Below are 25,847 nucleotides of genomic sequence, written 5' to 3' on the forward strand. Positions count from 1 at the left end.
AGGTTTGTGGATGAAAGCAGACAGTCAGTGGGTGTCCTTGAATGGATCAGGCGAGTGTGTTACCACAGCTGCGCCAGTCTTGTTTGAATTCATTTCAGGACAAAAACACACAGAGCGAAGTGTGACCCAATGAGCTTTATCAGCAGTCAACAAGTGTTTTTCACTCTCAAAATCAATAAGCTCTCACTGTGTGCCTTTGAAAGTAGACCCACACTCCTGTTTTTTTTTTTCGTCTAAAGGGGTTGCACGTCCTGATTTTGCCCAGTTAGACGCAATCCTGGGTCAACATGGTTTTCTGATCCTGGAACAACATTCCTGTCTGAAAATTTAATCCTAACCATATCCCTATCCCTAAACCTAACCCTACCCATAAGCTATCCCAAAAATCAAAGGGAAATGATAGGTGAGATGAATAACACTGATGTAGAACAACCAAACCCTGTTTCTAAGCTTAAACTTAACATAAACTAAAAACGTATCCCTCTGATTGGTTGATTAGAATGTTGTTCCAGGATCAACAAAGATGTTGATCCATGTACATGTTGCACTTGATGAAACCGGGTTCTTCGAAAGGGGTTAGCCGAGCGGATACTTAGGAAATCAGAATCAGAAATGGCTCTTTGTGGCTTAGACTTGCTGCATCAACATCATGCCATGGAGGAAAGTCATAAAACTAGCACGAGTACACTAACTGTCTGAGACTTTACATGTAGTTGTTTTATTAACCCCCGATTTGGTGCTAACACGTACCTACTGTTTTCATCATAAAATTATACTCGTTTAAACCCCCCCGACATGGTCGGGAAATGAGTATTACGAGCGTGATGTTCTCCCAAAAAACCCCAACTGACCTAATCCTTGTTGTTTTTGCCAACCACGAAGGCAGCAGTTCTTCCAAATGTTTAGTCAGAAAGAAGAATTTATTACGTCTTATCTGGAGGGCTGCTTTTGTGCGTTGCTTCCCAGCGATTGTAATTTCCTTTGGCCCACAGCCCAGCTGTGAACCTCTATCAGCAAAACTCCTGCCACAGAGGAGTGGACGTGTGAAGTTGTGAGATTACAGAGTGGCACCTCTCTTTAATTCCTGACTATTGTATGTAGGATGTTGCCCAACAGGGGTTCCTGAAGCTCTGGTGCTAGTGTTAATTAAAACCTAGGCAGTGAGATAATAGAGGAGTTTTCCCACACCGTTGCCACCATGACCCAGGGCTTTTCCTTGTAAAGCCACGTTTTGCTTCGCCAGCAGTTCCGACCTCTGAATTGAATAGGGCTCTCAATAGCGGTTGGCGCTGTCTGTAAGTCTTCAAGCATCAAGCTGAGCATAAACAAGGTTTCATTTGATCACACACACACACACACACACACACACACACACACACACACACACACACACACACACACACACACACACACACACACACACACACACACACACACACACACACACACACTGGTGCAACTACATTATGAGAACTCTCCATAGGCGTAATGTTTTTTATACTGTACAAACTGCATATTCTATCCCCTTACACTGCCCCTATCTCTAAAGCTACCCATCACAGGAAACATTCTGCATTTTTAATAAAACTTAGTTTTTTTATGTTTTTTAAGCTATTTGAATGATCAGGACTCATGAAATAAGTGTTTCTTCAGTTTGCACACTTTTCACGCTGTCACTAGACCATTAACACTATCAGACATCACAGGAGAATTCTGAAAATAATTAACATTTCTGCTGCATCTCAAATATGTTCAATTTAATTGCAGTCTGGCAGGTAAATGATGGTGAAAAAAATCATTTACATTTTATTGTTAACAAACTATTGTCTTTTTTAGGCTAATAATATAGCTATAATTTTGTTTATCATATAGTCACAAAAGTAAATATTTACACGGAAATTAAAATTAATTTTGAATTGTAATAAAAGCTTTGATTGTGTACGTGAAAAAAAATCAATTTTTTAATATGAAAAATATCTGTACAATTTCTATCTCATTCCAAGCATGCTTTTCATTGTTTCCTTTGTAACCAAGTACAGTAACTTTATATATATATCTATTTATTTATTTATTTTTTAGTTTGGAAACATTGCTATTTTTAATGGTTTTGGAAGAAGTCTCTTATGCTCATCAAATTTATTTGATCAAAAATACAGTAATATAGTGAAATATTATTACTATTTAAAAGGATGGTTTTCTATTTGAATATACTTTGAAATGTGCATATACGATAATTGCATTTTTAAAACCATGATAATTCAATTGGATTTCCATATTGTAATATTGAAAGACTGATTCTGTGACAAAGGTTAAACTAAATCTATCCATAAAAGTCATTTGAAAAGTAGCCAAAAATAAATGATAAAAGCATGGTCGAAAATGGCAGTGGACCACAACCATCCGTTCAAATGGTTTAATTCTTTGCTCATGTCTTATCTCGCCCAGCACTGGCATGTCCTCAGAAAAATAGGTACATGACGCTCCTGGTCAAATGTGTTTGTGATGCTGGGTGAGATGAATCATTACCAGTTTATATGTGTTTTGGTGATGCATGAACGCTTCTTTGACGTCTATAGACTCATCTGACGTAGACACACACAGCGAAATGGTGTTTTAAAAACCCAGTGTCCCAAACTGTTTGACCGTACATGGCAATCAATCACGTTACGCTCAACCGCAGACGTGTTTATACATTTGCTGCCCTTTACGCTATACGCATTGTGTGGTCGTAATATAATCCCCATACGAACAATAGGGAGATGGTAATCTTAGCCGGATTTATGTCTGTTTTGGCGTGACACACCACATCACTAGCCAGACAGAGCGTATACAGATTTTGGGTACGTCTGCATGTCCCCATACTCATCGCGTCTCTTTTCGTGCACATGAGCCGCATTACCACGTGTAAATATTTAGCTCTTGCTCAAGGACATTACTTTTAGATCAGGATGTGGGGTAGTGAAGTACCGCTGATGATAAAAGCTTTCGGAAATTGAACACAGGCTTAAAACCTATTCATGTTTGAGCATAAAGTGTCATTTCCCCCGGTTTCAGGCTTAAGTCTAGTCCCAGACTAAAATGCATGTTTGAGGTGTTTTAACTGAAAGCAACTTGCACTGACATATCTTAAAATATGGCACTGCCATTGTTTTATCTCAAGATACACATCAGCGATGTGTTTTTCTAAGGCACGTTTATAAAAGCTACGTACATGTCCTGATTGAACTAAGGCTTAAACCTGATGGCTTAATCTAAGCCCTGTCTGTAATAGTGGCCAAAGAAGTTTTCTTTTAGGATATATATATATATATTGGTCAGTGTATATCTTCAAATGTTTGGCCCACTGATTTTGATGCATAGTTTTTCCATTGTCTTACCAGATGTTCGGATGTTTTACCATGACACATCCAGCACAGAGGTTTCCACAGACAACAGTCTCATGTTTGTCTGTCATTTAAGTAAGACAGTTTCCTCTTACAAGGAAGCTAGTCTGTCCTGACACAGTGGATTCAGAAGTCGAAAAAGCATGTGTTTGAGTTCCAAGAGGTGTCTGTCAGTCCCGCGTCCCCTCGGGGGCGTCTGACTCAGCCGGTGGAACTTTGATGCTGTGCCATGAATGATCTCCAGGTGTTTTCCAATGAGAGCATCGAGCTTTACTGTAAGAGATTGCGAGCTTGTATCACGGCTGTTTTCTGTCACTCCACAGCCCCGTCTGGCTGATTCATAACGCACGTTGTGTTTTTGTAAGGTGGTCGAAAAAGGGTTTCACTCTTCACAGCCGTTCCTTGTATTGCTGTTCCTGGGTTTAATGTTGGAGTTGCCTGAAGCCTGTTCTGCAGAAGACTGACGTTATGGAGATAAGATTATATATCCAAATAAGATCCTACAGGGTTTATTATGTCAATTTTATATATTGTTTATTTTATACATTATATGTTGTCATAACCCTAACCCTTAAAAAAAAGAAAAATATATATAAAATATATATATAAAATATATAATTTGTTTGAAATAATTTATTTAAAATGTAATTATTTAGCATGTTAACATTATTTACAATGTATACCTTTACATTTATTTAATGTTTTTAGTATGTTTAATATATTTAAAAGTATCGATACACAATATATAATGTACCAAATTGGTTATCAACATAACCGTTATGGTACCAATAATAATAATCATATGCACCTCATACTTTATATGCATTTAACAAAATAAATACTGTTTCAACACTTGTTTGTAATGCATTGCAACTATGATATGGCCCAAAACCATTATTAAAAAAGCTCAGTCAGACAACAAAGATGTTCTTTTGAGTTTGCTGGAATGCTTTCTGGCATTCTGTTGGCGACAGTCTTTTGTCTTCTTTCTTTATTGTTTGATCCCACTGCAGTAGCTACGGCCCACAAGGGCCTTCCCATAATGCTTTGGGTCACATTTCTGATGTATGTAACGATGGGTGGGCAGCAAACACTCAGCTGACACTAGATAACGTGTTGAAATGTGCCATATTTTCCCCAGTGAATCTCTTTTAATGTTCGCTTCTTTTGATGTTGCACATTCTCTTTCGGTTTTCCGCCATTCAGAGGGACATTACAGGAATTTGGATCATTTTGGTTTCCCCCAGTTTGTCCCATTTTCCCAGCAACGGGAAGGTTCCAAAAGAGAGCGATGCCATTGAAGATCCATTTTTGGGTTCCCCAAAAAACATTTCTTAAAAGAAACATTTCTTAGAGTGAAGAACATTTAAAAAATCTGGAAAGGTTTTACTTGAATCTGTAGATTCTAAACCTTTTAAGAGGGAAGAGGGCGACTGCTTCACCCTGCTTGCTTGTACTGGAAGATTTTGCCAACATCAAAGTCGCCCCTCCAAGCTATAAATCTCAAAGTTAAGGGATGTGAGACATCCTGCAGTCTTTACTACATGAGCTAGATTGTAGGTTTGGGAGACCGATGGGATCAGTGGGGGTTGATTACGTCATAAGACAGCAAGAAAAGAAAGTCCCGCATTGCCAGTGTCCTGCCACTTGGAGGGCGACCGAAAGGGTAGTGCCAAGAGAAGAAGGAGTGAGTTGTGATGGTTGAAGTGGAAAAGAGAAGAGGAATGGAGGGGGTAGATGTACTGGAAGGGGGCTTGGACTTGAGGACCAATGAGAGTACATCGAAGACAGAGGGAGTGAAAAATAAAGGGGAGGGAAAGAGAGAAACACAAAAGCTCAGAAGAGAGAAGCAGAAGAGAAGAGAGTAAGAGCGCACAGAAAAGATGTTTTGGGAAAGAAGCAATTCTAGTTTAAACAGGACTGGGGTTTTTTAACAGGATGAAAGTCTCTCGTAAGTAAATGTACAACTTTATTAAATTTCATTGATCTGTTCTTCCACTGCGTTTAATTTATTTATTGCTTATTTCACATTTTTGTAAGTTGCATGGCATTTGAATAACTCCCAGAATCCACAGATCTGTAAAGCTAAACATTGTGACAGAGGACGGCATTTTATTGACGAGAAGAAAATACAATTTCAGTCTTTCTACTTATACAGTTCATTTTTAATTTTTTTACTTGTCATTTCTTTGTAATTCTTTGTGAATTGTACTTGTAATTTCCAAGTGAAAATGGTTCCGAAAAAAATCCTACACCAAATTCTTGTTCTAGTGTATTAAATTCCTACCGGGATTTGTGACAGCTTGCCAAAGTGCCAGCGTGTGCCATGGCTGACCTTGAGTGAACACCGTATCCCGCCTCCTTTTACATAAGGTTATTCAACGAGGAAAGGAAGGTGTCTGTGTTACGCACATATTAAGCGGCACTCTGCTCTTAGCATTGTGTCGGTGGCGTGCTGTGTTACGAAGTATTGTTGTGGCAGTCATCGTACTCTGCACGTAGTTTGGTCGCATTTAAAAGCGAGAGCTTCCCCCGCTGGTGACGAGCCAGTAGCTGAGCTCTTTATCCTTCCGATTCTCTGAGAAAAGACAATGACGGAAAAGAAATCGTAGCTTTCGGGATAGTGTTACGGAATACTGTGCGACGTGGAATTCCCGGCTTAGGTTTCTGGCTGTTACCATATTGGCTGCAGCTGTGGGACGTTGATAAGGATGCCGCTACACTTACTGTACAGTGCAGGAGGTGCTATGTTTCACCCACAGCACTCCTGGGAATTCATGCTTCGTCACAAAGGAGGTTTCCTCACCTTCTGTTGAACCAATTGAATGGCGCTCGGTTTTCAGTTACAGGCATGTTGATGGGTTATATAACAGTGATATTTGTTTTTTAATAGATACAAAATGTTCTATTAGAGAGGATTATGTTGTGCTCCATCCACTATTGTGAACAAACTTTGTTTAATCTTTCAAGGGAATTTGTTCATTAAATGTTACATACTTTTTTTATTTTGTTACTGTTTTTCGGGAACACATTCACTATTAACTATGACTTTTGCTTCAATAAACTCCTTATTACTGCTTTTTAGTTAGTAAAGTAGTGGTTATGTTTAGGTATTGGGTTTGATTAAGGGATGTAGAATATGGTCATGCAGAATAATGCATTATATGTGCTTTATAAGTACTAATAAACAGCCAATATCCTAGTAATATGAATTCTAATAAGCACCTAGTTAATAGTGAAAATTGAACCCTAAAATTAAGTGTTACCTGGCTTTCTATACTCCAATGTTTTACACAAGAAATGTCATTTAAATTAACTTGGGATATCCAGAGCAGGTTTGGTTGGTATGATTATTATAGATGTTAAATAGCAAACGAATGGCGGAGTTTGAGGTCTGTTCTTAATTTTTTTAACGTTTTTTTTTGTAATGTACCAAGTTAGAAGTTTCCCTATTCCCTATTCAGCAGCACATCAGCATATTAGAATGATTTTATATTATTTTATATTTCTTTTTAAAAAATATCGGCCTCATTGGTCAACCTTGTCTAAGTACTTTTACCACAGATTAAGTCAACCACTAAACTGTGTTTTTTTTGTGAAATATTTAGGGAGGACCTTGTGAAAATACATGTATACAATAAATGTTTTTGTAGTTTCATCGTGGGCTTTTGAGCCTCAAGGACATTTTATCTGCTAATATTTGCCAGTAGCTTTGCTTGTTACATGCATCAGTTTACTTCAGTCAGATAAACCCCTCAGAGGTTACTGCTATAGTTGTGCTGAGTAGCTATAGGCTCTGAGTTTCGTGACATGCTTACGAAGAAAAATCGTATATCTGTTGACGTCTGCAGCATTTAGTCTTTCCCACAGGAGCTGCCGAAGTGAACAAACCGTATTGTTCGGTAAATGAGGTGACACAAAAGAAATGTAATCTTAGTGGGGTGGAGGCAGCGCAGGAGTTCTCACCACGGTTATACATGTTACTGTCGATATGATGAATGGAAATCCAGGCGGTTGACTCTCTGACGCAGCTTGGAGGGCGGGCATATGGGCTGCACCCCCCCACAGGAGACCCTTTGGGGCGTGATTTGGATTGTCAAGTGGGTTGGCATGAGATTCAGGCCATATTTTTTTTAATTGAGCTGTTGAGAGTTGTATACGTGACGGTCACCTTATAGAGTCACTCCTATACTGCTGCATCAGGTGAGAATGGCTGTTAAAGAGACTTTGTTTAAGATTCAAGAATCAGTAGAAAAGTTTCTGTTTGATCCTAGGGTTTTACGATACATTGGAGGATTTATTGATCCAATGTATGATTTAATCACAGTTTTATTGATTGACAAATGAACTAAACAGGTTCTGCCTACATTATATATTGTCAATGGGTGTCTGTGCATATAGTCTGCATTTGTTTAAACTTGCCGGTCTGTGTCTTGGTTCCACCCATGGTTTCTTCCTCATCTTATCTAAATATTAGGGATTTTTTGGCTTGATCCCTGTGGATTATAAGGCAGTGTTTTGTATTGTGAATAGCGCTAAACAAATACATTGTAATTGAACCGAATGTGACTTTCAGTCATTCTTATATGGTATTAAAGTATGTTGTACAGTAGTAGATGTCTCTTATTATGATTTGTTGACAGTGAACTTGAGTAACTTGATAGCTGGTTGAAAAACGATGAAACCTTAAACAAAAGAAAGTGTGTGCTTATATTGTTTTGTAAATATCGGATTTAGCTGTTTCAAGCCCAAACACTGACTTAAATGTTGTGTATTTTACGCATATTTTGTGAGATCAGCTTATGAACCGCTTATGTCACTGACTGTTGTCATCTTTGTCTCAGATATTTCTCCTAATCGTACATAAAAATAAAAATTGCACAAATGAGACAATTATTGACACATGCAGTAAAAGTATAGATCTGTAAAACTAATGTAGATGGTATAGATTATATAATGTGGCATTGAAAGATTTTGATGAGAAAAGAGTGAGTTGATATTGAAATCTCTTTATTGCAGACTTTGCTACTGTATATTGGCTGATCTGAGCATGCAGTTCATTGGGGTGTTTTTTCTCAAGATAAAATGATCTCCATTTACTCTTTATTTATCTCATTGCTGCTATTTATTTGTGATTTTTCTTCCCGTTTTTATTTTTTACACTTTTTTACCTTTTTGGTCAACCCTAACATTTTTTTTTTCGTTCAGTGGACCCACAAATCAATATATTTATGAATGTTCCATGCCTTCTGGAAGATAATATTAATCACAAAGTTTCCTAGCGTTATTCCAAAGCTGACCACTAAAAGCTTTCTCTTTCTTTTTTTTTTTAAGAGGAAAAATCAAAAACAGACTTCAGACATTCTACTACATTATGTTAACCCTCCAGAAGCTTTGCGTCAGGTGACGTCTATTGTGTCACGTAAAAGTCTTTGGTTATATGAACAGGATCATGATGCCAATATGTAACTGATCTCTTAATCCTGAAGATCTTGAGCTATCCTCGTTTTATCATGTAGGATTACGAGCAGACTTTACAGGCTCGCAGGGCTGTGTGATTATCTTGTAACCTGGCTGGTCCCTGACCTACAAGAATAACCTTGTTCATGCAGTGGCAGGAAGAGAAACATAATTAAATCACACAGAACTGATTATGTTATGTAATAGCTCCTCACTCTTTCTCTCTCTCTCTCGCTCCCTCCCTCTCTTCCTGTCCAAGAGCACACAAGCTCTTCTAAAAATAGTTTGGATGATAACTGTCTATGAAACAATATGCTAGTGGTCCTCCTAATCTCCCTTACACTGTGTACACACTAGGATGCAACAAGTTTCCACTGACAAACACACTGCCAGTAAATGTATCTGAACATCCGTCTGCCTGCCTGTCTGTCTGTGTGTGTGTGGATACATGTATATATATATATATGTATATATGTGAGTGTGTGTGTGTACACACGTGTGTTTATACTATATATTAATAAAGAAAAATACTGATAAATGTTTTTGACAGTACACTTTACGTGCAACTGCTGCATAGCGCAACGCAATCACCAATCGGCACGTATTTTATGTTTAACAGTTGTGGAGATGGAATTTGGACCAATGAGATTTCACGGTGGGCGGAGCTATTCAGCCAACTTGTTGCAGTCACAGTGTTACAATATAATAAATATAATGAGTGAAAGTTTTGCCACTCAGTGTAGTTAATTCATTGTAAATCAACCGGAAGTTTATTTTCCCTATATTGAGAGTATCTTAAATGATAAAATGCACAGGATTGCATACAAAATATATTCCATGTGAATATGCTGTACTTTTGCTTTGTTATAGAGAGATATGAAATATGCCTGACTTTGTTATTATGTGGTCATTATGATCTCAAAGTTCGAGGCAACCCATGAAACTGGGCCCTCTAATCTTTTTTTCTTCTTTGTCTTTATATATCGAACAGATAAAGATGCTTTATGAGTCTGACATGTACAAATATTTTGTGTTGCAGAAATCGAGGCAAAGGAAGCTTGTGATTGGCTACGGGCGGCAGGATTCCCCCAGTACGCTCAGCTCTTCGAAGGTAACACTTCACCACACGAGAAACTTTAATAAAGCCTCACAAATGTTATCACACCCAACTGTAAATTTGTAGTTAAACCTGAATCGAGGGAGACCGGTACTCACATTCAGATTTCGAAACAACCGTATGACATCAGCATCATTTAGCGCAAACACAAGCTTTTAATGCGGGGTTTAGTTTGCGATGTAGTTGCGACAGGCTCGTGTTAACGGCTGCCAGACCTGATGATGTTAAGCTGGTTTTAGCTCATTCATTTCCCCTGTGGTGGACTGTGTATCTTTTTCATATCACCTCAAATGTGTCTCTTTTAACTCCTACATCTGAAATGCTGAGAGGTACAGGTCATTGGTCAAACTGGTTCCAGTTAAGAGGTACCACTTGAACACACTAGAGTATGACATCTTCAAAGGGAAACAGAGGTCATGGGAATAACCTTGCCACAAAAACACTGCCTTTTTCACTCGCCCTTGGCGAACGCTTTTGATGTTGGAGTGTTAGTCTTTGGATGCAATAATGTGAACACTCGATTTTTCTTTTCTTTTTATATTTCTTCAGCACCCCAAGTGTTGTGGGATATTTTTGTATAATGGATATTTACTAGAATCCATTTGAAGTTTTAGTGCATTTATATTTCATATAAAATAGATATGAAATTAAATATTATTATTTAAACCTGGAAATAAGACATTGGCTCACAGTTTTTGTAGCAAGATAAACAATAATTAAAGTGCCCCTATTAAGCTATTTTAAAGGTTCTTATTCGTTTTGGAGGTGTCCTACAATAGATTTGCATGCATCCAAGGTCAAACACACTTTAATTTTCTCATAATGTACATTGCACATCACCTCATTCTTCAAAGAGTCTGAAACCGGTCAATTAGAAGATTCTGTCTCTCTTAACGCCTCCTTTCTGATAGCCTATTCTGCTCTGATTGGTCAGACGGCCCAGTCTGTTGTGATTGGTCTACCGCTTACAGCGCGTGTTGGAAACAAAATGCCTATTAACGTATCTGAATTTCAGCTCTGTTGTTGCAGTGTTACATAGGTATGTAACATGAAGTGAGATTGGACTACCTTTTACATTCACAAACAGTTATTTTACACACTGCATGAAAAGTAATAATCGAAAAAGCCTAATAGGGGCACTTATATTAGATTTTAAATAAACATTTTTTAATTGAATTAATTTGCAACTTATTATGTAAGAAAAATTGTGTCCTATTATGCAAGCCACATTTTGTTATTCTTTTTTATTAATATTACTACATTGTTATCTCAGAAGACACAGAATCAAAGTGCATAATAGAATCTTACCACAATGCATCTCTTTAAAAAGTGTCGTTTTGCAATATCCAGCATTTCAATGCCAGAACCCAGTGACTCTCCCTGAATCTGTGTTTTTACTTATGTCATTCTGCAAAGACAAAACAATATAATGAAACATTTAATTGTACCAGAGGAATGTTAGCTTCTGCAGGGCCTGGATCCAGTCACCTTGTTACATAAGTTGGACACCATACTCAATGGAAGACGTAATGGCTTCTCAAAGCCAAGCTCAGTTTTTGGGGGGCAAACCCTGTCTCAGTTTATTAGCATCTGGAAGTCTAAAACAAGTTAGCTACTCTCTTTGCCTTGGCTATCGCTCTGGAAAGAATGTGTTGTCAGTTTTTTTTTTTTTTTTAAGAGTGTGGGCGCTTGAATTCCTCTGTGTTCACTGTGAACATGCAAGATTGGCCTGTTAACGAATCAGAGGGAAATCATTACGTCCCTAAAAGACATCTGTTTTTTTCCAGCATTTGACTATAATGAGCTTGATTGTTGAAATGGGATATGCCTGTGCTTCTTTACAGATTCTCAGTTTCCAATTGACATCTCTCCTGTGAAGAAAGACCATGACTTCTTGGACAAAGACCTTGTGGAACCTCTATGCCGGTAAGGACTGTGTACTTCCTAAACCATAAAAGTCCATAGTCCATAAACCACTGAACCTAATGAACACCTCAATTTCAGTCATTTAGAACGTTCTGTGTTTTCTGTATTTCTTGGGAAACACAATGAGTGTAATTTACAAACTTTATTGAGCCAGTTGTTGCTTTTATGACATTATTTATGACATAATTATGACATTATTTACTTGTGCATTTCAAAAAGGTTGACATGAGAGAATATACACTGGACTTGGGCAAACAAATTTGACTCTTAGGACCTTGTCATTACTGATGACTAAAGGAAATTTTATGGTGCTAAACTAATCGTCAATTACAGGATTTCATTTAGATCTACTATTTTGTCGTGGTTGAGGGTTGTAACCCTTCACAGACATTGCAATGGCAAATCAATGGCTTTTAAATGGTCTTAGTCATCAGTAGTGACAATTTTTTTTTGCTGTCATTGTGTGTTTTAAAATAGTTTTTCTCATGTCAATCTTCTTGAAATGGAGAAGTAAATAATGACATGATCAAAGCAACTACTGACTCAATAAAGTTTGTAAAATACACTCATTGTGTTTCCCCAGAAATAAAGTACAGCATGTTCTCAATGAGTTAGCTTTTCCTCTTGTTTAGTCGCTGAATTTGAGTTCCCAAATTAAGATGAAAAGAGCCTTCCAGTAACTTTGGTTGCCTTGGAGACTACCCTGGTAGGAGAACATTGGGGGCAAAAGGGGGCGTACTCAAGCTGGTCTACTGTGACTCTAAACAACCCCTAAGCAACTCATCGAAATTCCAAACCTGTTTACTGTTGTATGGGAAACAATGTCCGACATTCCCACCTCTCCCCCTGACTTCTCACTTTTCTACAGCACCCGGAGGGGAACAACCCGGTAAACAATTCTAGCACGACATGCCCAGTAAGAGCGCTGAGGAGGAGTTTGTTAGCTGTGGATGTTTGCAAGCACCAGTGAAAAAGTTAACATCTTTAACCTTTCTGACACTTTGCTCTCTACAATTTGCAGATGAAGACTGCTTGATTTGTGGACTAATAACTTAGCTTGTTTAATAAATTAATTATCAGGAAGTCATCAAAGTAGCCCTATTAACTCTTCATATTTTTCGCCAAATGTAGGGTTGTCCATGATACCAATAATTCAATGGTCAATAATACCAATACCAGTGAAATTCTTAATACAAATTTTGATACCACAATAAAAACAATGTTAATATTTTATCAAATATGAATACATTAAATGAAAACAAAGTTAACATTTATGGTGATGCTTTGTCTTTGTCACATTGTTAATGTGTTTTCTGTTGTGTCCATGGACTTTTAGGTTGTTTTTTCTCATTCAGTGTTTTTCTTCCTCTCTGTCGTCATTTTCATTAGTTCATTTTCATCACCTGTCTAGTTAATCAGTTAATCACCCTTCATTGTCTTCACCTGTCGTCACTCGTTGTCATCTGTGTATTTAAGTTCCTGTCTTTCTCCCTTCAGTTGTCGGTCAATGTTTGATTGTTACGTTGTATTGAGTGTTACCCATCTGCCTGTACCAGTTTTTGTGTAAATTTATTATTAGTAAAAGTTTGAATTGGAGCTTTGTGCCTCTGCCTGTCTTCATCCGCACCAGACCCGTGACAGATTGACCGACCCCCCTAAAAATGGACGAATGGGTAAAAATTTTCGTCCTGGCCAAGGAGAGCCAAGATCTCCCAGCCTTTGCCCATGGAGGGTCGTTTGAGGGAACCCGTCTGGCCAGATTTCGCGGGACCCGTGGAGGCCGCAGTAGAGGCGGTGGTCGAGATGGACCCCGACTCCATTCTCCGCTTGGGTCCCTCTTCGACCCTGGACGGTTGACGTCCAGCTCCAAGCCGCCTGCACCGCTGGTCCCGTCCAGCCCAGAGCTTCCTGCGCCAGAGCCCGCTGATCCTGCGCCAGAGGCCGCTGATCCTGCGCCAGAGCCCGCTGATCCTGCGCCAGAGCCCGCTGATCCTGCGCCAGAGGCCGCTGATCCTGCGCCAGAGCCCTCATCACTGCCCAGCACAGAGCCCTCATCGCTGCCCAGCACAGAGCCCTCATCGCTGCCCAGCACAGAGCCCTCATCACTGCCCAGCACAGAGCCCTCATCGCTGCCCAGCACAGAGCCCTCATCGCTGCCCAGCACAGAGCCCTCATCGCTGCCCAGCACAGAGCCCTCATCGCTGCCCAGCACAGAGCCCTCATCGCTGCCCAGCACAGAGCCCTCATCGCTGCCCAGCACAGAGCCCTCATCGCTGCCCAGCACAGAGCCCTCATCGCTGCCCAGCACAGAGCCCTCATCGCTGCCCAGCACAGAGCCCTCATCGCTGCCCAGCACAGAGCCCTCATCGCTGCCCAGCACAGAGCCCTCATCGCTGCCCAGCACAGAGCCCTCATCGCTGCCCAGCACAGAGCCCTCATCGCTGCCCAGCACAGAGCCCTCATCGCTGCCCAGCACAGAGCTTCCTGCACCGCTGGTCCCGTCCAGCCCAGAGCTTCCTGCACCGCTGGTCCCGTCCAGCCCAGAGCTTCCTGCACCGCTGGTCCCGTCCAGCCCAGAGCTTCCTGCACCGCTGGTCCCGTCCAGCCCAGAGCCTTCGCCGCTGGTCCCGTCCAGCCCAGAGCTTCCTGCACCGCTGGTCCCGTCCAGCCCTGAGCTTCCTGCACCGCTGGTTCCGTCCAGTCCAGAGCTTCCTGTACCGCTGGTCCCGTCCAGCCCAGAGCTTCCTGCACCGCTGGTCCCGTCCAGCCCAGAGCTTCCTGCACCGCTGGTCCCGTCCAGCCCAGAGCCTTCGCCGCTGGTCCCGTCCAGCCCAGAGCTTCCTGCACCGCTGGTCCCGTCCAGCCCTGAGCTTCCTGCACCGCTGGTTCCGTCCAGTCCAGAGCTTCCTGTACCGCTGGTCCCGTCCAGCCCAGAGCTTCCTGCACCGCTGGTCCCGTCCAGCCCAGAGCTTCCTGTACCGCTGGTCCCGTCCAGCCCAGAGCTTCCTGCACCGCTGGTCCCGTCCAGCCCAGAGCTTCCTGCACCGCTGGTCCCGTCCAGCCCAGAGCTTCCTGCACCGCTGGTCCCGTCCAGCCCAGAGCTTCCTGCACCGCTGGTCCCGTCCAGCCCAGAGCCTTCGCCGCTGGTCCCGTCCAGCCCAGAGCTTCCTGCACCGCTGGTCCCGTCCAGCCCTGAGCTTCCTGCACCGCTGGTTCCGTCCAGTCCAGAGCTTCCTGTACCGCTGGTCCCGTCCAGCCCAGAGCTTCCTGCACCGCTGGTCCCGTCCAGCCCAGAGCTTCCTGTACCGCTGGTCCCGTCCAGCCCAGAGCTTCCTGCACCGCTGGTCCCGTCCAGCCCAGAGCTTCCTGCACCGCTGGTCCCGTCCAGCCCAGAGCTTCCTGCACCGCTGGTCCCGTCCAGCCCAGAGCCTTCGCCGCTGGTCCCGTCCAGCCCAGAGCCTTCGCCGCTGGTCCCGTCCAGCCCAGAGCCTTCGCCGCCGGTCCCGTCCAGCCCAGTGCCTTCGCCGCTGGTCCCGTCCAGCCCAGGACCGCCTTCGCCGCTGGCCCCGGTCAGCTCAGAACCCTCTTCGCCGCTGGTCCAGTCCAGTGCTGACCTCCCCAAGAAAATTTTGGGGGGGGGCAATAAGTCCTCTGAGGGGATCGTGGAGGCCCTTCCGACACGGTCGCCATGGCCGCCCGAAGGGTCCTCACCGCCATGGTCGCCCGAAGGGTCCTCACCGCCATGGCCGCCCGAAGGGTCCTCACCGCCATGGCCGCCCGAAGGGTCCTCACCGCCATGGCCGCCCGAAGGGTCCTCACCGCCATGGCCGCCCGAAGGGTCCTCACCGCCATGGCCGCCCGAAGGGTCCTCACCGCCATGGCCGCCCGAAGGGTCCTCACCGCCATGGCCGCCCGAAGGGTCCTCACCGCCATGGCCGCCCGAAGGGTCCTCACCGCCATGGCCGCCCGAAGGGTCCTCACCGCCATGGCCGCCCGAAGGGTCCTCACCGCCATGGCCGCCCGAAGGGTCCTCACCGCCATGGCCGCCCGAAGGGTACTCACCGCCATGGCCGCCCGAAGGGTCCTCACCGCCATGGACGCCTGAGGGTCCGTCTGCTCCGCCATGGCCACGCCCTCATCCTGCTCCGCCCTGGCCACCTGCACGTCCTGCTCCGCCCTGGAGGCTTCCTGCTCCAGATCGGCCACCTGTCCATCAGCCTCCAGGGCGCCCACCCTCCCACCCCTTTGGATGTTTTACGGCGCGATGACGCGCCTGGGGGGAGGGGGGGGTTCTGTCACATTGTTAATGTGTTTTCTGTTGTGTCCATGGACTTTTAGGTTGTTTTTTCTCATTCAGTGTTTTTCTTCCTCTCTGTCGTCATTTTCATTAGTTCATTTTCATCACCTGTCTAGTTAATCAGTTAATCACCCTTCATTGTCTTCACCTGTCGTCACTCGTTGTCATCTGTGTATTTAAGTTCCTGTCTTTCTCCCTTCAGTTGTCGGTCAATGTTTGATTGTTACGTTGTATTGAGTGTTACCCATCTGCCTGTACCAGTTTTTGTGTAAATTTATTATTAGTAAAAGTTTGAATTGGAGCTTTGTGCCTCTGCCTGTCTTCATCCGCACCAGACCCGTGACAGTCTTAGTGGGACAGGTGTCTTGAGTGAATTGTTTAATCTTTGCTCTCCATTGACTATGGCCAATGTCTTGTTTGTTTCATTATGCACCGACTGTTCTGCAGTTCATGTTTTATATCTTAAGTCTTTTTGCTTTCATGGCATTCACACAGACCACTGAACAATATAAAGAGTCATAAAATGGCATGATTATTACATCACAAACACCGGCTTGGTTTCCATGCATGCTTGAGGCACGCAAAGTGTTGTCGTCTTTTCCACATTATTCTTTTCTTTCCCTTTACAGCATTAACAGCTTCAAATAAATCTTCCCTGCACACTTTCAGATCCAGGAGGAGACTTCTTTATTTCTGTTACGTTTTATTGGAAATATTGACACGTTGCGGTGTTGCTTCAAGACCTTTATTGTGAAAGGTTGTAATTTAAATGCCCCGCTATTCAAAAAGACTCAAGTTCAAAGAGAAGCTTGAGCCCACAACTTTTCAAAAGCTCAGAAAGCTGCTTTACTTTCATCCCAAAGGAGTTTTTCATATTTGATGGACCACGCAAATGACTAAAAAAGAAAGACCTATTTTCAAGAGGTTTTGGGAATGGCATCAAAGAAAGCAAGCTCTCATGGTTTTTGTTCGATGTTTTGAATTTGAGGGTAAAAACAGGCCTCTCAGACCTAGAAGAGTGACTATGTGGCAGCTGGAATCAACACCACATTAGTTGCTCTTAAGGGCCATTGAAAACCATGACAACTGCAGCTCGCAAGCTTTCGCCAATTAAAAGCAAGTGTACATGAGAGAGAGTAGGACATTGGCCAATTATTGTGCCTAATTAGGTTTGCTGCTCACCAGAACTGAGTGTTGGATAGCAAGGACATAGATCTTATAGCTTGATTATATTAGAAACAGCCACAGAAGGCTGTTCTGATATTGTGTCCACATCACTGCTGTAAACGCAATGCAAAATAAAGCCAGTTGGTAGGAAAGGCTTTTTGAATTTCTCTCCATCTTTTTTTCTTCCTATTTAGGCGACTGAATACGCTGAACAAGTGTGCCTCTATGAAACTTGACGTAAACCTTCCCAAGAAAAAAGTAAGTGTTGCATAATTTCTATTTAACACTAGCAGTGTATGTGCATTGTTCTAGCGAATTCATGTTATGGTGGTTTTGTTGCTAGAATTAAGAGGGTTATCTAGCACAAAACGCCTCGTGTTTTAACTCTAAAAACAACTACAACCCTTTTTTATCACAATAAGATTGATATATGAGAAGACCACTACCATAGTCTTGAGTGAATTGATATTTCTGCTTTCTTTCCTAAAGTATAGTATCACTTATTGTACCACCTAAAGATGTTGAATAGAAACTGATACTTTGTGTTATATCACACTGGTTATATAATCATTTAACAGAGGAAGGAATGTGCCCTTTGAAAACATGAAAAAGCCATTTGAGTGAATCTAAACTGTTACCTCTGGGGGTTCTGGATTGTGGAGAAGGAAAAAGAAAAAAAGAGAGAGTGAAAGAAACCGTTTTCTTGACGGATTGGGATGGTATTCAAGTGTTGAATTGCTAACCTAGTAAAGGAAAAGGTATGGCAATACAAAGAAAGACATATTTATTCATTCCCTTGTTTATTTGCAGAGCGAAGACTCAGATGAAGATGACCTCTTTGCCATCAGTGACAAATGGACCTTTGAATGGAGCAGTCGCCGCTGGTCCAGGCTCCAAGACATTGACTGCCTGCTGAGGGGTGTGGAAAACAAGAATTCAGGGGAGAACTCTGCCCTGAGGCCAACAACCAGCAGCGAGAGTGTTCTAACAGATTTGAGCGAGCCAGAGGTCTCCTCGCTCCACAGCGAGAGCAGCGGTGGAAGCGGCGTTATTCCGGCGCACAGCGCGGAAGACTCGGACAGCTCACACCGCACCTGCTCGGACTCTGCGGCCATGCCTGACCACACATCACTAGGCTACGTTTCGCTGCCTGTAAAGCATGCCAAGCTAGGACGGACACGAGCTAAGGAGTTCTTACGCCGCATGGAGGCTTTGCAGTCACGGGGAGCAATGGGTGGAGGTGGGAACAGGAGTCTTGTTATAAGTGCCCCGGTTCTCCAACAAGAACCCCAGGCTGTGAAAACTCTCAATTGTGTGGATATTATCAGTTGCGACGTGCGTCTAGTAGAGCAACCTTCCGGCATGGGGTTGCCATCCCAGTCCAGCAGCGAAGGGAGCAGCAGTCAGTCCAGCGGGAGTGCCGTCAGTACGCCAAACCTGAAGGAACGCAATGTCCACCGGGCCAATCACAAGCGTAGCGGGATGTACCTGGAGGACTTGGATGTGTTTTCCAGTCTCATCCAGGGTAAGCGCGTGGCCGAGCAGAACCGCCGTAATGAGTTCCGCTCCTACGAGGACCTGGTGGTGCATATTCCTAAAGATCACAAACCTGGAACCTTTCCCAAAGCCCTGTCCATTGAGAGTCTTTCACCCTCAACGGCAACCTCCATCAACTGGCACTCGGCAAGCATGGACTCGGATGTCAAACGTCCACCCAGCATCAAAGAACCTCGGCCCATCACGCAGTGCTGCACACGAGGCAGTCGGATCAGCATTTATGACAACGTACCTGGCTCACACCTGTATGCCAGCACCGGCGACCTCATAGACTTGGAAAAGGAAGATCTTTTCCCACATTTGGACGATATTCTGCAACATGTTAATGGGCTGCAACAGATCGTGGACCACTGGTCCAAGAATGTACTGCCCAATAGTGAAAATGCAGGGAAGGAGCGAGTTGATCGTAATGGAGAGAGACAAGGGGACCTGAAGTCATCCAGCCAGATCACATTGGACTTTGAGGGACAATCAGTTCTGGAGGGTCAGGCTACCCTCAGTGATGTAGACAGGGATGGGGTGTCGCTTAATGAAACAGAATCCACAGGAATGAGGGAAAGGAGAGACTCTGGTGTCGGGGCTTCGCTTACCAGACCAAGACGGTAAGATTCAGAGCTAACAGTGCTATAATATACAGTATGTGTTGCATTCAGAACTGTAGAAGTTAATTGAAAATAATGATCAGTTGACTGGTCTGAAAATTAGTATGTATGCATGTGTATGTAAAACAAAACCTTCGAATCCGATCGAATCAGCCGATTTTCCGCATGCTTCAGTCTTACGTCTTTCCAATTCCTAGGCGCTCCGTTTTTGTGCCAGTGGCACAGACAATAATGTCAACTGCGCATTTTCGCTCTCTTCTTTCCGACGGCCAAGTAATATACACCCGCTTCCCTCTCGGTGCGAATCCACTGGCGTGGAGGGAGAGGAGCAGAGTGAGTGTTTTCAGTTTATTCCAATGGATGTTGAGCTTCACGCATAAGCGTAAACCACAACTTCCATAGGAATGAATTGGAAACCCTCGCTCTGCTCCACTCGCTCCACGCCAGTGGACTCGCACTGTCACTCCTCTCATTTGCTCCGGTTAAATAGTGCTTGTATTGCGCATAATTTTCCTGCAGGTTTCGTTCTCACACCAAAAGCGTGTGGACCACTGACCGTCTTGGCCAGCATTCAGTTAAACAGTCAGTTTTAGAAAACAAGTGTTTTGTAACGGTTTATTAGATCCGTGCATAAACTCTTAAAGTGACAGCAGCCTAATATTCCTGCTGCTGTCTGTGTTTTAATGTTAATCAATCAACAGACTCACTGCAAAAAATCACTCACTGCTCTCGACTGAATAACTTTTGTAAATTTAACAAGGATTAAACAGTATTTAATTTATACAACGAAGACTACGTAGTGTTATTTTACATTTGTTTACTTTCATTTTTGACTGACTGTTACAGTAAACCCAACTGAAAAACATTAAAGCCATGTTTATTTCACATCTGTCTTTATTCTGTTGTATTCATTTATGCAGTTTGTTTATTTGTTCTTATTTTATTACTGACTTTTTACCTGTTTTTTTTATGAAAATAAAATGTTGCATTGAAGAAAAGTATTTTTTGTTTGTATATGCTGTCAATTATAGTTCTTAGAAAGAAAATCGTAATCGGCAAAAATTGGTATCCACAAATCACACCAACAAAAAATTAAATCGGATATCGGTATCGGCCAAGAAAATTGCAATCGGTGCACCTCTTGTAGTTTTAGAATTTTCCAAATGCTGGTTTGGGTCGTTGTGCTCAAAGTCAGCCATTCATTCACCCTCAGGTTTGAATCCCTAACATGGTTCCCTGCTCTTTGTTTAGCTTGCGATGGCCGAGCTTCCAGATTTCCAACCGCCTCAGCCATTCGGTCGCCTCTCTCCAGATCTCCAGCCAATCTGCGTCCCAGCTTAGTCTGCTACAGAAATTTTCCTTGCTCCGTCTCACTGCCATTATGGAGAAGTACTCCATGTCAAACAAACATGGCTGGACCTGGTAAGAATCTGTTAGAAAAATAATCAGATCCTATGGGATTTATGTTACTGTTTTACTGTAGTTTAAAGCTTCAGTCTCTAAGTGGTTGTGTTATGATTAGCTCAAGAGGGAGTGCCAGTAAATCCTAACCCATGCACCCTCTACTGGTCACTATTGTTACAGAAGCCTACTGTTGATGAAACTGTGATAACTCCACAAAGCTTTATTGTTTAACTTGTTTCATTTACTTGTATTGATGTACTACTCGTACAACATAATATTTAAAAAATGCCACTGTGAAATAGGTTATATGGTTTAAAAACCTCTCAATTATTCTTTGTCTCTCAGGTCTGTGCCAAAGTTCATGAAGAGGATGAAGGTTCCAGACTATAAGGATAAGAATGTGTTCGGGGTTCCACTTATTGTGCATGTTCAACGCTTCGGCCAGCCTCTGCCTCTTGGTGTGCAGCAGGCTTTACGCTACCTCAGGAGCCAGTGCCTTGACCAGGTCAGTCAGGCTCATCAAAATATCAAATATCAAAATCTAATGGCAATCTGAAAACACAGTCATTAAATGTTAATGTTATTATTCTTCTAAATGCAAATGTACATTATACTGTATGTGCAGTTAAAATGTCCATTTTCTCGTCAGTCAACTTCATTTCTTTACATTTAAAATGCTCTGTTTCCTAGGTGGGTCTTTTTCGTAAGTCGGGAGTGAAGTCTCGTATCCAAGCTCTCAGACAGATGAATGAGAGTTCTCCAGATGATGTCAACTATGAAGACCAGTCTGCGTATGATGTGGCCGACATGGTCAAACAGTTCTTCAGGGATCTGCCCGAGCCACTTCTGACCAGTAAACTGGGTGAAACCTTCCTCCACATTTACCAATGTAAGAAACACTCGCTCCCCAAAACTCTAACTCTTCTCCTACATCCATCTCATGCATTCAGGAAAAGAAATACATACTTCCTTTACTCATCTGATCCTCGTTTCCTCTTTAGATGTGCCCAAAGAGCAGCGCTTACAGGCCGTGCAGGCGGCCATCATGCTGATGTCAGATGAAAACAGGGATGTATTGCAAACACTGCTCTGCTTCCTGAGCGATGTCACTTCCGTGCAAGAGAATCAAATGACACCCATGAACATCGCAGTGTGTTTGGCACCTTCGCTTTTTCATCTCAACATCCTGAAGAAAGACAATCTTGCACCAAGGTAGCAAATATATCTACTAGCAATAGTTAGGTTAGGTTAGAAATCTTTATTAACCCTCATAAAGGAGAAACTAATTTGCCTTTATTTCAACTATACATTACAATTCAACACTACATTCACACACACTATTATATCAACTATTTTATATACCATTTTATCTACTATTATATATACCATTAAGTTCATCCATCCATCCATAAAGCTACACTAAATTAAGATGCATTTTCACAATAATTAAAACTGAGTTTATGGATAACATGACTTTACATTTTTTAATCATATTGTTATTTTAATTATTATTATTTTACATTGTATTATAAAAAATAAAAAAATTCAACTTTTTGCAAAAATAAATAAATATTTAAATACATTTGATAAAAGTTTCTTAACTAAAGCATTTTCTGATCTGTCAACAGAGCTTTGCAGATGCAGAAAAAGTATGCTACCGGGAGGCCAGACCAAAAGGACCTGAATGAAAACCTGGCTGCCACTCAGGGCCTGGCACACATGATCACAGAGTGCAACCGCTTGTTTGAGGTGAGAACCATACACACACAATTTTTTGTTGTTGTTGGCCTTTTCAATTATCCCTACTGTTGAATACAAATTGTATTATTGTCCCTCAGATTCCACATGAAATGGTGACACAATCGCGGAACTCTTACGTGGAGGCGGAGCTTCAGGCTCCCACGATTGAGGAGCTCTGCAAGCGGCAACATCAAGAGGAAGAGGGGGAAGATGAAGGCTCCTGGCCTGGGTTCATGGAGGCCAGACTGCAGGGTCTCCTCAAAGAATCACGGGAAAAGGCCAAAGGTTGGGTGTCCTGCCAGAGCACCGGCAACACCGAGCTGTCCTATAAGAAGGTATGAATAGAGAATTTGTACTGCTTTTGCAGTATATATAGCGTGACAGCATCACAGCACCCCTCCACCTCCCCATCGCCTCAATCTTGGCTGGTTCCTATCCCAGTCAAAGAGGGGGGGGGTACTCTGGGTTTGGGCCAAATTCCGAGCTCGGAGCCCTCCCCCACATAAGCATACTTTACTATATCTGATTTCATGTCCATGTGAACTCGTGAATTCAAAAAGTGCTTTCGTTTGACTCCAGGTGGGTGATGGGAACCCTTTGCGACGCTGGCGGGTTTCGGTGGAGGTGGAGGCTCCTCCGTCTGTGGTTCTGAACCGTGTTCTTCGGGAACGCCACCTGTGGGACGTGGATCTGATGAACTGGAAAGTGTGTGAGGTCCTGGACAGGCAGACGGAGGTGTTCCAGTATGTCCTCAACTGTATGCCCCCACATCCCAGCAGAGACGTTGTAGTGCTCAGGTGGGTTCCAGAACTGAGAATGTCACAAATTAGTAAAATACTCAAGTCGTGGAGGAGTGTTGCTCACATTGTCTATACCAAATCCCTCACAGGTGCCTAGTACTGTTCAGGTCGGTTGAAACCATAATGGTTGTCCACCATAAGAGAATGTATAGAGTGATTGTCATGATGAAGAAGTGTCACTCTACTCCTCTCCCTTGCAATGAAATACATTTCAGATGTTGTTAGATCCAAAATGACTGACTAGGTCTCATGAGATCAGAGTATGGATTCCCATAAGTCTATATTGGCTGAAACACTCTTTTCACATTTTTCACTAGCTCCAAGACACTTGGCATTTCTCCTATTCTTTTCTTAGAAAAAAAATCACTCATCACAAAATGAAAGCTTAAAATGGAGGCCTGATTGTTTCAAGTCCATTGTTTTTGAGTCTCTGTTACTTTTGCTGTTTTTCACACTTATAATGTTGCTTTGGTAATCCTCTTGTACCATTGTCCTCTTTTATGCAAATAAATAAGTCTTCTGACAATTCTCTCCAAAGTGGTTCCATTGTTGGCAGCTTTAAGTCTGAGAATGATTCAATGCGCTATATAACACTTTTAATTGTTGAGAAATTACTCTTGTTTAAATGTTTGGGTTCAACATATGTGTCTTATACATAAAGAGTAACTGCTGAATTTGTTGGCTGCTGAATACTGTACATATGTAATATATATATATATATATATATATATATATATATATATATATATATATAAAGTTCATCAAAGTTGTCCTAAGACAAGAACAGGTCTTGTTCAAAATTCATGTATAACTTCGATGAAAGGTTTTGATCAACTTCAAATAGATTACTTTTGTTTACGGCATCGATTGTATGATTGCATATGAAGTTTGAATGTTTGTCTTCAGGTCATGGAGGACGGATCTGCCGCGGGGGACGTGTTCTCTGGTGTCAGTGTCTATCGAGCATGAGGATTGTATACCTGTAGGGGGCATCAGAGCTATAGTGATGGAATCCAATTACTTACTGGAGCCTTGTGGCTCTGGCAAGTCCAGACTCACCCACATCTGCAGAGTGGACCTGAAGTGAGTATAGATATAGCTGATTGAGTCACACACACACACACACACACGCACGCACGCACACACACGCGCGCGCACACACACACACACACACACACACACACACACACACACACACACACACACACACACACACACACACACTAGTATTGAACTCTTCGACTGTAACTGCTTTGTTGGTAGAAATGAAAGCATGTCAGTGTGGTCACTTTTTCTGCTCTGCTTTTCAGGGGGAGAAGTCCGGAGTGGTATAACAAAGCATTCGGACACCTTTGCGCCGCCGAAGCCGCTCGTATTCGCAATTCCTTTCAGCCGATCCAGACTGAGGGTCCAGAAACAAAAATTTGAGCCGTGCTATCATTCTGGAACCTGAAATCTCACTTCTGTGACTCTCAATACCCTGAGAAACGTTCTGCAGCTCTTTGCCCTTTTGCACAGTGGGCAGAGTTGCCTGGTCGGGGTAATAAACCCAAACAGGAATGTCGTCAACTTACCAATGTACCTTTAGCTTGTCCATTTTTAATATTATCTTATTGTAACTATTGTTATTTGTATTATAATTAATTATTTTATTCTTTTAAATGATCTTATACAATGTATAGGACACCTAAGCTCTTAAGTGCTTCTGGGAAGCATATGTTATTTAATTAAAAAAAGAAAGCTATATTTGCACATGCATGCACCGCATGTCCATGTATGTGTTTGTTGGTATTTGTGTGTATGTGTGTATCAACACACATCTTGTATAGACTATACATATATATATATATATTTAAATGCTCATGTAGTACGAACATTTTGCATTTATGTCTTTGATATCTCCTTTTGCACAGATATCAGTGTAATTCATATGGTACAAAATGTTACTCAGTTGTAAGCTGGGTTTACTTTGCTTTCTCTGTTTCTATTTTAATGTTTGTCCATGAATGGGTGTAATTATGGAATTTTAACTTGCTTGTTTTAAAGGATGGACAAAATGACTTGGGTTTGATTTTTTCAGACCTGCTTTTGTAGTACTGGATTACATTAATGACAAAGAGACAACGATTTTTAATTAAACTATGTAAATAAATTAATATTAATTTGTTTACTGTCTTTTTGGTGGTACTTTTCTTTGTCCTATCATCTACATGATCATTGATATAATAACAGTTTTTCATAACAATAACACCATAATCATAAATTTTGACTATCGTTCAAAAGTTTAGGGTTATTATGATTTTTAAAAAAGATGTATTAAACTGTGACAGTATAATGTTAGTAAATATTGTTTTAAAAAAAAATCCTGTTTCTATTAATCACTTCATGAAAACA

The 25,847-nt window shown here is 42.2% G+C and overlaps 1 protein-coding gene across 4 annotated transcripts in view; it reads left to right on the top strand.

Moving 5' to 3' along the window:
- Positions 1 to 25,628, top strand: part of stard13b (StAR related lipid transfer domain containing 13b) — a 110,445-nt gene extending 84,817 nt beyond the window's left edge. For 3 of the 4 annotated variants that reach the window (XM_079609392.1, XM_079609394.1, XM_079609393.1), the window contains 13 exons: positions 9,883 to 9,954; positions 11,805 to 11,886; positions 17,545 to 17,608; positions 18,161 to 19,509; positions 20,761 to 20,931; positions 21,259 to 21,418; positions 21,604 to 21,802; positions 21,915 to 22,125; positions 22,542 to 22,662; positions 22,752 to 22,988; positions 23,233 to 23,450; positions 24,360 to 24,536; positions 24,764 to 25,628. In XM_079609392.1, the coding sequence (XP_079465518.1) occupies positions 9,883 to 9,954; positions 11,805 to 11,886; positions 17,545 to 17,608; positions 18,161 to 19,509; positions 20,761 to 20,931; positions 21,259 to 21,418; positions 21,604 to 21,802; positions 21,915 to 22,125; positions 22,542 to 22,662; positions 22,752 to 22,988; positions 23,233 to 23,450; positions 24,360 to 24,536; positions 24,764 to 24,881 (3,179 nt within the window). In that variant the 3' untranslated portion in view covers positions 24,882 to 25,628. Of the gene's footprint in view, positions 1 to 5,232; positions 5,335 to 9,882; positions 9,955 to 11,804; positions 11,887 to 17,544; positions 17,609 to 18,160; positions 19,510 to 20,760; positions 20,932 to 21,258; positions 21,419 to 21,603; positions 21,803 to 21,914; positions 22,126 to 22,541; positions 22,663 to 22,751; positions 22,989 to 23,232; positions 23,451 to 24,359; positions 24,537 to 24,763 lie in introns of those variants that run through there. The other variant, XM_079609395.1, reaches the window with a different exon arrangement.
- Positions 25,629 to 25,847: the final 219 nt, after the last annotated feature.

This window comes from Phoxinus phoxinus (assembly GCF_949152265.1).
Source record: "Phoxinus phoxinus genome assembly, chromosome: 4".
NCBI lineage: Eukaryota > Metazoa > Chordata > Actinopteri > Cypriniformes > Leuciscidae > Phoxinus > Phoxinus phoxinus.